Raw genomic sequence first — 12,992 nt, forward strand, 5'->3', positions numbered from 1 at the left:
CTGCAGAAAACTGTTAAAAAGGTAACTAGACCTGTATTTTTAGATTATTTTTCCAAATAATATTTTGCTTTGTTCTTTTCTTTTTTTTTCCTTTGGATCAAGACTATTGTGCATAGCTTTTTTGGTCATGAAACACGAGACCTGGTCTCAATACAAAATAAAGAGAACAAGAGTCAGTAAGACAGTAACACAAATTCTCTATTCTGGGATAGTCACAATTTCAGATTTAACCCATAAGCCAAGAGAAAAAAGATGAAGCAGCAGAGGAAATTAAATAAAGGTACAATCAGTTGTCAACTTAAAAGTTGATGTCTTTTTTCTGGTTCAATGAAAGATGAGTCTCGAAAAAGTTAAAGGGTGGAAAACAACTACACACTACAAATGAAATCTTTGAGGATTATGTTCAGTTTTTTAGACCCATCAATCAATGGATAAACCATTAAATTCATTTATGGCTGAAAAGGGTATTGTTGAAAAGAATGTTATGCGCCAAGATGCCTAACATGGATGCATCCCCACACAAAAAAATAGTACGTAGTATTGCTTTTTCATATTTCATAGCTTAGTGAATTCCAGTCTATCAGCTGTGACTTGAGCCATTTCTTCTCACGTGGGATTCACTAAAGTTTTCTAACTTCAGCAACTTTGACCAAATTTTGAAGCTAAATGTCATTTTTCTCTTTTACTTTTATTTTTTATTTATAGTGATGGTGTCCGACCAGCTTGTCCGTAGTTTGATTATTTCAATGAGCATCAATCATCAACTAGTATCACAAGTACCAGTGTAATTCTGCCACCAAAGCTTAAGCAGATAAAAAATAATCACCTAGCCTTATTTTGTCTTTGCACAAATTTGAACCATAGTCTCCCTGTGATTTTCACTCGTTGACACAATTGAGTGCTAGAGTCGATTTTCTCCCTCATGTTTTTGTCAATGAAACAAACACAATGAATACAATTCAGGCCAGTCAGGGTTAAGTTTCCTTTTACTGGTCATTGAGAACCTAATCATCAACGACTATCGTTTTCAACTCAGCAAAAACAGAAGGTAAACGCCAAGCAAATCAAATGCACACGAATACACGATCTCAAATCCAATAATATCATGCTTGTCAGTTTATGAATCTTGTAATTCTTAGTCGTATTTGATGTGAGAATTAATGAATCGTGGAGCCCAACGATCAATAATTCAAACACCAGAAAAGGCCTAAGACATTAAATAGCACAAGTTTACATCCATCAGAAAATCATAGCACTAAAAATTAAACGGCAAAACTTATATCTCAATACATTTTTGGAAAAAGATAAATCACTGAACTAGAAGTTATTCCAAAGAGATGTAGGCTACTCCCTCCGGTCCACTATAAGTGACCAATTTCCTTTAGGCACGTCCATTAAGGAAATACTAAATTCTAGACGAAAATAGTTAGTGTGATTAAATGTTGCACCATAATTATAGTAGCACTTACTTCTCTTCTCAAATGTGAGGAGTAAATGACTTTTTAGGGATACGTGCATAAGGGTAATTTTGGAAAAATAAATTAAATTTTTTCTTGATTATATAAATGGACACTTATTTTGGACCAAAAAAAAAATTGATCAGTTATTGTGGACCGGACAGAGTAATTGTTAATTTAGACTTACGTTTCTCTGTTATTTGGCTGAATAATCTGGAGAATCCGTAAGCCTTTGTAGAGGACTCAGTTGAATGAGAGACAATTTATTCTAAATAGAAAGAGAAAATTCGACAGTCTGAAATTTCAAATCTTATAGTTGTGCTGATACTAAAAGGCCTCTTTCTTTTCCTTATTCTATTTATCTGCTGTTAACTTTCTGTACACACAAAATAGGATGCGAAAACATCTCTCTTTGAAATGTAAGGGTAACACTCATGAAAAGCATTGGAACTACACAATCATTTCATTCCACTAAAGCATATGCATAGATCAAAAGGAAACCATCACAATTTCCATTAGAGGTGATCTCACTTTTGAGACCTAAAAGAGAGAAATATCCAAAGTAAGGATTTCTCCACTTTGCTCAAGTATATTGCATGTGATGAAAAGGCCACTTGACTTCTTTGTCACCAAAAGGAACAAAAGATCAGATAAGTCTCAAAATAATTGAGACCAACCAGGTAGAGATACTCCTCACATAGTATACTAAATTCTACTTTCTTGAGCTTGTTCTGCTTTTAATCATAATATGGGATTGATAAAATCAATGAAACATCTTTTGCATTGCGTTTAAACATGAGTATCCAATTTGGATGCAGGCATTATAATTTTACGTGTCTTTGTCTATTTGCTGAAATATTTCATTGCAGTGTATTTGTTCTGCTGTTAATCATGATTAAAACCCTTTTAGCAAGGTTTGGACTTTCAGGTCACAAGCAGGTTAAGAGAAAGACAACTGTACTGTAGCTTGAAATGAATTGAAGCAATTTTAGAATACCCGTACGAGAGATGGCCCATTTGATAAGAAGCCAAGAACCACAATACAAACGCCTGTAAAGGAAATAACTTGCTATTTTCTGTCTTTTACCCTTTGGCTCGAGTTGTCAAATATATCACAATAGATCATTGGAAGACGACCAACTGCGCACACGCTCACCCAATGAAGGCTTGCAGCGAACTCCAAAATTTTTGTACCCCACTTAGCCCCATTCTTGCCGTGGTAAGACCCGAGTTATCCACACAAAACTGCAACCTGGCGAGCTCACATTGACCAATCTGGTGAACATATAACTTAAAATAGACGGATACTGAAATACCCAGCTAAAAGGTCACCTCGCTCTCCAAAGACCCAAAAAAAATCCTAAAACATACCAAGCAATTCCCCTCGTGATACAATACAATTATTGCTTGAAAGCTTCCTCACTTCATCACCATGTTTTTCTGCTCAGTCGGACAGGAACAAATCTTTGTATCATCTACCACGGACATTTTTCTTAGCTTCAGATATATGGAACATCAGCTGCATTATAAGATTCATAGCATGATAAAAAGCATCGAGGAAGTTCAAAGTGAATTAGATGCATTTGGAGAGTCCTACCTTAGTGCCAACGTAAAACGTAATAAGCATGCCACCAAGTGTCGGGAGTCCTAAAACATGGAATATTTTGTCATCTCTGCACCTACATCAATCTAATAAAGACAAGCATCAAGTAAAATGTGACACGGTACCTTCTTTCTGAAGAAATCTAGAAAGAAACCAGTTGATTCCGGACGGTCCAATGACAAAGCCAACAAGATTGGCCACCTGATGACAAAGCAGTGTGGTTAAGACAAAATCTAACCATTTCAGCTTTAGGTAGCAAAACATCCACTAAGATGCAGCACGAAGACCTTTGAAACATAAAAGTTGTCCGCTTAATCGCTCTAAACATACACTAGGGAAAGGTCAATCAGAAGTTCAATTTCTCTCATCCCACCTTGTGGCTACGAACTGTGGCATTGTTGCAATGCATTTGCATGTGCTGATGAGTGCTCATCATGCACAATATCTTACGATCATAAAGTGCACAAAATAATTAGTGACACTCGGCAATAAGTTAAGTCATATGGTTGAATCTTGATATGCAGAAATATCCAAAATTCTTCATACTTCTAGTCTTATGTACTGTAATTTGAACAACTTTATCACTCTGAAAGAGCAACATTAGTTTTCGTTCTTCAGTTTTTTTAGCAGAAACAATAATTCAAGTTGGAATTCTTTTTATGCTTCAGAACTACTTGCTTAACTTATACTTAGTCGGATAAATAATACCACAATCCGGTTTAAATGCATAAAATAAAATAGAGTTAATACCTAAACAACCCCCCCCCCCCCACAAAAAAAAATATCCACGTTTTGCACCTTTAATACTTAAACTATGGAATGTTGTTGTTACACTTAACTATAACAGTTCTTATCTAAAAAAAACCTACAGTGCAAGTGGCATGGAGAGGGACTTCACTCATTTTGTAGTATGTGAAAGCTAGAAAATAGACCAAAAAGAGCATCCATATCGCATTTTACATTCATTTTTTAAAATTAATTATTTTTTCCTTCTTCTTTTTCTCTTTTACTTGTTTCTTCCTAAAAACTTTACATCTTTTGCTAATAAGAGTAAACTAGTTGAAATCCATAACCTTAAAATATAGTAATACAAAAAATAATTTAATCAAAGAAAATGATAAACCTAGTTGCCAATCACAAATGAATTATATCAATAATGATAGACTCAGTTAAAAAGACATAACCATACGTGAACAACATTTACTTTAAGTACATTTTAATGTTCAATCTTTATTATTATTGATTAAATTCTATTCTGATTTGCAATTAGGTTTACTGTCATTGATTATTATTTTTTTGTTTTACAGTTATTTTACGAATATGGATTTTCAACTAGATTTATTTTTATAAACAAAAAGTTATTCGGTTCTGTAGAAGGAAAAAAATCACTAAATTTAGATAAGGCAACAAGAAAGAAAAAATAAGAAAAAAAATTCTATGCTTAAACTTTCAAATTTTTGCTTCTTTTTTGTTAATTTTTTGGTATTACTGCCATATGACTGCACCCAAGGGTGTGGCCTAGCAGTTAGTGAAGTGGGTGCGAACCATTAGGTCTCAGGTTCAAATCCCAGCGAAGACAAAAACACTAGGTGATTTCTTCCCCTCAATCCAAACCTTGGTGGACAGAGTTAACTGATACTATTGCTTGTGGGAGGTGGCAGGTATCCTGTGGAATTAGTCGCCGGTGCTAGCAAGCTGGCCCGAATACCACGGTTATAAAAAAAAAATAGAAATTATCTTTTTTAACTGAGTTTATTTATATGATAAAATGCAGTCGTGATTTCAAAATAGATTAATTATTTTTGAATGTTACTATTATTTTAAGGTTATGGGAATCAACAAGTTTAATGTCATTAGCAAAAGATTTGAAGAAGAAGAAGAAACTGAATAAGAAAAAGAAAAATATTGAATAAGAAAGAAAAAGAAAAAATACCGAATAAGAGATAAAAATAATTAATTCGAACAATGAATGAAAAATGCCACATGTATACTCTTTTTGGCCTAATCTCTAGCTCCACACACTACAAAGAGAGTGAAGTCACTCTCCATGCCACTTGGCACAGCAGGGGGATTTTAGACAGGAAATGTTATAGCTCTGGGGGTACCAGCAACACCCAACAATTTAAGTATTAAAGTTGCGATACTGGATAGTTTAAGGAGTTTTTTAGTTATTAACTCAATAAAATAATATAAAAGCAAGCTATTTTGACTGACTAATAATTTAGCAGACAAACCATGAGACAGGTGATGGTGATAGCCCCAGCAACAGCACTAAGTTCACGGAAAAGGAACTTTCCAAAAGAGCTCTCCACCTGGTGCGTACAATAGGTTCAGCAACATGGCACCAAGAAGATAATCAGTCATAAAATAAAATAAAAACCAGCATGCATAGAACAAAAAGAACTACGAAGTAAGCATTAAATGGCATAACCTTGAGACCATTCGCTGCTGATTTTACTATCATTTCTGGTACAAAGAAGATGCATGTCAACCATGCCCAAGAAAGAAGCTTCCTGAAGCCAATTGCAAACAAGTTGTCAGGTGAAGTCTAAGCCGAGTACAATAATACAAAGTGGAGTTGATGATTGCGGAAACAGTACCACTCCAGATCATGCCATATAGCAACAAACGTGAAGATGACCCACACATTTAGCAGTTTTCTCTGAGTACCTCCAAGAGGAATATACATATATCTGAGTAGACACATCATACCAAATCTTAGTGTCAGTGCGAGACAGATGCTCAGATAAAGCAAGTCAAAAGATTGAGAACAGTACCTAACAAGCCATTTGTTAAAGGAGGCATGCCAGTTTTTCCAAAAACTTTCCAAGTTGTAGCAATTATTTAAACACCTTGGCATATTCTCAGGAGCCTCAATGCCATTGACCTGGACAAATATTATGGTAGAAAAGAGGCTTCTCCTCAGATATACGATTAACATGCTGTGGAGACCAAACGTCCCCAAAAAGCAGAAGCATAAGGAGCTACAGCTTAGGAACGAGTAGAAAGGCAAAAGAAGCATGACTGCAAAATTTACCAGTGACCAGAATCTGAAGTAGCGCCAAAGCAGAAAAAACTTGAGCCACATGAAATTCAATACCTGCTCTTTTTATCGTAGAGATTAGTACTGGTACATCCTATTAACCAGCAACCCAAGAGATAGTCGGAAAGACCATTGGCACTTCAATAACAAATACCAAAAAGGATGCTTGAGAGAATAAACATTTTAAGTAAATATAAGAATGAGGGAAATACAAGAAACCGTGGAGGGAAAAGAATCAGATTTAACAGCAATTCCTTGTTGATGATAGTTGGTGTTCTTTCGTTTGACTTGCTTATAAAATTCTCCTTTAGATGTTGAACCATAAGGTACTATGTGCAAGGGCCTTTCCCTTCCACGCTTGGGGAGTTTAAAGGCGAATGAAAGGATTGAACCTCACTACATAGAGCACCTCAGAGGTGTTGCATTTTTATATAACTGTATAAATAAAATAGGTCTGAATTTTCTAGTTGAGCAGCTCTGTAGAAAGAAAATAGGTAGCATACAAATGTACAAACATTTCACCACCTCAGCATTGAATTAGAGAAATAGAATATCACACTTGAAGAATGGTGGTGAGTGTGCATCTGCAGGGATCTAAAGACAAAGCCTCAAAGTATCTGAAGGATCTAGAATAAGTGATACTTTTTAAGTCTTTAAATGGTTAAAGAACAACAGTCCACATTCCAGTTAGACTCTTGGAGTTGTGCATCGTTAAGGAAAAATATTCCATGTGGCAAAACTGGATAAATCAAAGACATGTGCAGCAAAACTCAATAAAGCCAAAACATTTAAAAATGGAACTAGGGGAGTGAAAAAGCACAGATCTTGCTTGCTTTGAGATTCATCTGTTCCTTCACAATTTTTACCTTTCAAGAAAAAATTTCATGTATTTTGCTTATAAAAACACACAGAACAGCACTAACACCTATGACCTAAGTAGCTCTAAATTTAAACACCAGCATTTACTCTGACCTAGATCAAGCTGTTCAAAGGATTTACGACCAATAACTGCAAGCTGCTGTTTTCAATTATTCATTTTTGAGAAACACATAGAATTATGTTTACTAGGGAACTCTATGAGTTAAGTGGCACTAGCATTATATGTTCCAGCACTTACTCCATACCCAATGACGAAGATGTCCAATGGAGATAAGTATTTCCATGTTACACTGCAAGTTTGCACAAGATTCAATCACAAGGCCAGATAGGAGTTCAAAGAAATTGGGGTTATTTGAACACCATAAGATACTCACTTGATGGCGAAAGCATTGTAATAAAAGAAATGTGTCATTGTCTCCATTAGCATCAAGCTAAAAATCCAGCGTAGTCCATACCACACTACATCTTGTACTGAGTATGTTTTCTGAGGAGCATCCAACTGCAATGACAGTAACATCAATAAACAATGAGATTGATGAAGGTCATGCAGTTCACAAGATTCTTGGTTAAAGTAAAGGAAAACAAAAGTGGTCAAATTCATTGCTCAAACTCGTACTGGGACAATCAGCTATACCGAAGAGAAGTACACAGCAAAAATAAGAACAGATTCAAGATGTACCACACAAGAATAATTGTGATCTCGCCGAAGGAATGGTTCTTAACAACCTGTCATTCCTTCTGGCACATGGCACTCCAGAAAGAAAATTACTGATTTTTAAATGGAGGGGACTGACACAAGTACAGTTATTCAACAGCATGTATGTTCATATTTTCTACGCTATGACAGTATCTTCTGCACAAATATAAGGACATAAAAGAAGAAAAAGGATGTAAAAGCAAAATCATCTCTACCTGTGAAGCAAATGCGTTGAAACTAATAATTGGTCCAGCAATATAAAGAGGTGCATAAATCAGGTAACACAAGTATATAGTTAAGGAGAATGTGTCGCTTTTGAGACTCCTTCCCTGCAAAGGGGGGAGATGGTTCAGACACGTAGAGAGCTAGATACATTTAGAATCTAGCAATTGAATTACCGGCTAACCTGTAATAGCTGGTAGCATGTTTTTCCTGATGAGCAATTATTGCAACGCTGAACATGCTTCTGTAATCACCGTAACTACTAATATCAGAACAGATAAAGGCTTCATTTTATGTGATTGCATTTATCAACTGTTAACCACTATATATAGGAAAAAACAATGAAGATAAGATTCCAATATCCAATCAATGAGCTCATACAGGAAATTGATGCTTGAAGTGGTATCTACCCTATTGAGAGAACTAAGTAAATGGAGACCATCTATCAGCAGCACATGGCAACTTTCTCTTAACACGCATGTTCATGCAAAGATATTATGCTGTGAGATAAAGGAGATCTCTCAAGTAAATAGTATTCATGATGCAGTACTAAAGGAAAGAATCTACGATGGCAACAAGGATGTACATAATTGACAGCACTTTCGAATGGACACCTTACCATCAACATACCTCTTGGTCAAAGCGATTATCATGACCTGCCCAATGGTAGTCGTACCCAAAGCTAATCATTCGCAGGACAACTGCAAAATAGATACACTTAAAACTTCAGATAACCAGCGAAGATGCTTCTATCCATGTTGACAGCAAAGTATAACAGGGAATTATTAGTTAAACGCTACAGGACCTTCACTTTCTTTCTTGGTACATTTGCAGTTCTAAAAAGGCATGTTACATAGCACCTTTGCGCTAGGCAGAAAGATAAATAAAACCAAATCTTTTTTCCCCGGTAAAATGAGATCTTGATACAAACATATTGCGAGCAGGTAAAGTACCTTATATTTTTAAATTATAGAGCACAACTTGGAGTTTTCCTTAAGAAATAATAGGCATGAATCCTAACTTCTCATAAAGCAACAAACTTTTCACTTTGTCAGCTATTATGCATATGTGACACAAAGTTGCACTCAGGAAACCTTGTAAGCAAGGACACTATAAAGGTCATCAAGTGTGTTCCTATTACAACAATTGCCAAGGATTGTCTTATCCACCGACCACCATTAACTATGTTTTTACTTCTTTATGTTTCAAGATCTTCAATGTGTCTCCTTATGCGTCACCTGTAATAAATCAACTAAATAGATTGGGCATGAGTATAGGGGAACAGTTGAGCTTTATCATATTTAAATGGAAGTGGGTCCTAATATAGAGAGATTTTACCCCTTTAATGAAATTGTTCCCTTCAGGGGACTAAAATAAAGATTATTTTTGGAATAAAATATGTTTCAATCTTATCTTTACGGCATCATACTGAAAAAATGTCAAACAGCATAGAATCTTTATTTGATATCCCAAAAGTACCACAACAAGACTTTTGTCCCCAGAAAGAAGACTCATTTTTAGATCAACCAAGAAGGGCTAGTTATTTGAGAGAACGGATGAGGTGATAAGTGACGGAAATAAAACATGCATGCAACTTAAAATTAGACAGATAGAGAGTATATACCAAAGTTAAAGCATATATGCCACCTAAATGTGCCTCGATAATTGTCCAAGTAGGCCCACTTTGGCCTACAACATAGACACAAGATCATCGGAAGTATTAAAATAACATAATTTCTGGACTCAGATAAATCACATCATAGTAAAATGCAGCTTGTGATTGACCAAAGACAACATACCCAAAGAGGGAAAATGGATATCCTCCATAAACACGGTTACATATTAGAAATGTAAGATTAAATATCCACAACAGGAAGACATATTTGGTCCTTCCGCATACCTGCAGATACAAGGTATAGTAAATAAAACAGAATAACTTCTTTTGTCATGTGGGACTATTTTCCGCAACTTTAACAATAAAGATATTTTAGTTATGAAAATCCTCCACATCCAGCACTATGGAATGAAAATAATCTAGTTGTAGCTCTTGCAGAAAGATGCAAAATATCTGCAACACAGCTAAAAATTAAATCTCCAAAGGAAAGCTAGCAGATTTGAATATCTTATATTCTCTATATCAACAATAGAATATGAAACTAAAATTCCACAATACAAACCTTAACTAGAAGATAATTAGCTGAAGCAATTGACAAGATGTATACAATGCTGCAGCAAAAACAGAACGTCACAAAGGAATTCCGAGACCCACAATGGAAAAATATTACTTTTGAATTTTAAAATAGAAAACACACCAAGCTCCATGGAGATATGACAAATAAGCCATAGACAGCAAAAGCCAAACGATTGACATTCCCTTTGCTTTTAGGCCATATGATCTAGATACAGTAGCCACTAGAGCGAAGATTCCGAAAACCAAGGTAAGAATCGGCAAGTTGCCCCGAAAATTTCTCCACTGAGCATCCGATACATCCTAACAATAGACCAAAACTTAACAAAGAAGATGAAAAATATCTAAAATGTTACTAGATGCACAATTGATACAAAAATGACTACTCCCTCTGTCTGAAAAATAGTATCGGGGTGCGTATCAGAGTCGATGCATCTAATTTAATATGATAATTCAAAAATCACACCTTAATTCTTGAAATAAAATTTTCATACATGGTATGGAGAAAATGTTATCCATGAAAAATATTTTCTATAGAAAATGTTCAACCTTGGAAAATCATTTTTTGGATCAACTACGGAAAAATAATTTGACAATACTACAACAAAAACTATGCCTCAGTCTCAAACAAGTTGGGTCGGTGATAGTTGACTATTAAAGGTTGAGAACAAATTCTAAGTATTAATTCAAGTAAGTTACAGTAAGAATAAGGATATTTGTATAGGAAATTACTTCATAAGTGAAGGAAGTAATTTTTCCCTTTTTGTGGAAAATGTTTTTCCTTCTGAGAAAATATTTTCCACCAACCAAACACATTATTTGGAAACTACGTCAAAAAAAGTACCACTAAAAATCACAATTTTCTCTGGTATAAAATATATGAAGGACTCTAGTGGTCAAAGAAGAAGCCAGTTGACTCCTAAAGTAGTAATTATGCCACAAAAATTAGGACAGAGGGATTACTATAACAAAAACCCAGTAGCTATAGCAACCTACATAAGGAGAATTCGAAAATGGTTAAAAAAAACAAAATTAGCATACATTGAGTCGATCAGAGATCCAGCCAGGTCGAAGCCCATAAAGTTTGGTGTAATGATCTGCAGATTCAATTAACCAAATAAAAGATGGATTAGGAATAATTTATTTGTCCATTCAATACACAGAGACATGGGGGGAAATGAGAGAATACCATGAGAAATTTGGAGAGAACGGCGAATGATGATAAAGTAAAACCCAACGGCATAGAGAATGAGAAAAGGAAGCTCCTTCCTCTGCCAAGAGCTTGTCATGGCTGAATAGCCTCAATCAACTATGCCTACTCCTGTAACTCAATGGTGAAGAAAATGGGAAAGAATCTACTGGGTTTAGAGCAAGAATCATTCAGGCATTTCACCAAATACTTTAAAATTCAAATCAAATGAGTACTGATACTGTGGGGTTAAGCCCGGAAGCAATTGTTTTGGGGGCTTTTCTTTTAGCGGGTCAAAAACACTTCTATGCGGGACATTTGTCGAAAGAACATTTCAGATATACTAGTACTAGAATAACATAAGAAAATAAACATAAGATAAATTATAAAGTACTAACTCATTGGTAAACTTTATTAGTTGCTTCATACTTGCTCCTAGAAGTTAGATTAATTAAGCCATCATAATTTTTTATTTTAATAGTCTAATTTTAACTTTCAGAGTTAAATTTACCAGATTTTGGGTGTACACCCACTATATCGAAAATAGTTTCTCAAAATTTGACCTCGATTTGGCCAAATGCCACAAGAAGTCCCTAATCTTCGTTAGATCATAATTTGTAGTTATGTACCTTCTCTTTTGTATTCTTTTGTTCTATAGTCATAGTAACCGAGGTTAGTTTTATTAGAATTAGTACTGCCATTAGGTTATATGCACTGTATGTTGAGTTTTACAAGGACAATAAGGCCTCATTTGTTTTTATTAAGACTAGTTACTCGGCACATGCATGGCACGTATATGTCGAGTTATGTAGTACATAATTTTATAAAATAATATTAATAAAAATAATTGTCTAGATATTTTTGTTAGCCGTTATAGCAAAGTGTTATTATAAAATGTATATTATAGCACGACATGAAAAATTAGCTCCAAATGAAAACCGTTATAGTGAAATCTTGTTATCAAGGATGTTATCGAGAAGTTTGATTGAACATAAGAGAATAAAGTATAAATTTTTTAGGATGAACAATGTGGGTTGTCGTATAGTGACTTTGTAACGACCCGACTGGTCGTTATGAAAGTAATAGCCCCGATCCCCTATTTACTGCTTCCCTTGTATCATTTTATGCTTATGTAACTTGCTGGAAGGTTTTGTTTTTGGTTTCGGAGTGAATTGGAATACTTAGTCCCTAAAATGGAAGATTAAGTTCTAGAAATTTGATCGTAGTTGGAACTGCAGGAAGAAGACTCCGGAATGGAGTTTCGTCGGTTCCGTTAGCTCCGTTGGGTAATTTTGGACTTGGTACGTGTCCGAATTGTGATTTGGAGGCCCGCGGTTGAATTAGGCTTGAAATGGCGAAAGTTGGATTTTTTTGGAAGTTTGACTGGGAGTGGATTTTTTGATATCGGGGTTGGATTCTGATTCCGGAAGTTGGAGTAGGTCTGTAATGTCAATTATGATTTGTATGAAAATTTTGAGGTCAACCGGACGTAATTTGATAGGTTTCGGCATCGGTTATAAAAGTTTGAAGTTTCAAAGTTCATTAAACTTGAATTGGGGTGCGATTCATGTTTTTAACGTTGTTTGATGTGATTTGAAGGCTCGACTAAGTTCGTATGATGTTTTAGGACTTGTTGGTATATTTGGTTGAGGTCCCGGGGGCCTCGGATATTTCGGGTGGTTACCGGATCAAATTGGACTTAGTGTTATAGCTG

General features: G+C 35.2%; 1 protein-coding gene across 1 annotated transcript; it reads right to left on the reverse strand.

Moving 5' to 3' along the window:
* Positions 1-2,401: 2,401 nt before the first annotated feature.
* LOC104215434 (membrane-bound O-acyltransferase gup1) lies at positions 2,402-11,578 on the reverse strand. Its single transcript, XM_009765247.2, has 19 exons — positions 11,279-11,578; positions 11,131-11,186; positions 10,214-10,392; positions 10,079-10,127; positions 9,701-9,801; positions 9,526-9,590; positions 8,532-8,602; positions 8,086-8,145; positions 7,895-8,008; positions 7,357-7,481; positions 7,221-7,272; positions 6,098-6,160; positions 5,838-5,947; positions 5,661-5,753; positions 5,492-5,573; positions 5,295-5,372; positions 3,186-3,261; positions 3,055-3,104; positions 2,402-2,976 (listed from the first exon to the last, which is right to left on the reverse strand). Exons 1-19 carry the CDS (start codon positions 11,376-11,378, stop codon positions 2,929-2,931), a joined length of 1,572 nt encoding a protein of 523 aa, XP_009763549.1. The 5' UTR covers positions 11,379-11,578; the 3' UTR covers positions 2,402-2,928.
* Positions 11,579-12,992: the final 1,414 nt, after the last annotated feature.

This window comes from Nicotiana sylvestris, chromosome 11 (genome assembly GCF_000393655.2).
Source record: "Nicotiana sylvestris chromosome 11, ASM39365v2, whole genome shotgun sequence".
Lineage (NCBI taxonomy): Eukaryota > Viridiplantae > Streptophyta > Magnoliopsida > Solanales > Solanaceae > Nicotiana > Nicotiana sylvestris.

Excerpts from the sequence above, each read along its gene's own strand:
- LOC104215434 (XM_009765247.2), bottom strand. The coding sequence starts at position 11,378 with ATGACAAGCTCTTGGCAGAGGAAGGAGCTTCCTTTTCTCATTCTCTAT. Across the intron at positions 10,128-10,213 it reads TCATATCTCCATGGAGCTTG|CATTGTATACATCTTGTCAA; the intron begins GTGTGTTTTCTA and ends TTTTTGCTGCAG. Across the intron at positions 9,802-10,078 it reads CTAATTATCTTCTAGTTAAG|GTATGCGGAAGGACCAAATA; the intron begins GTTTGTATTGTG and ends TTGTATCTGCAG.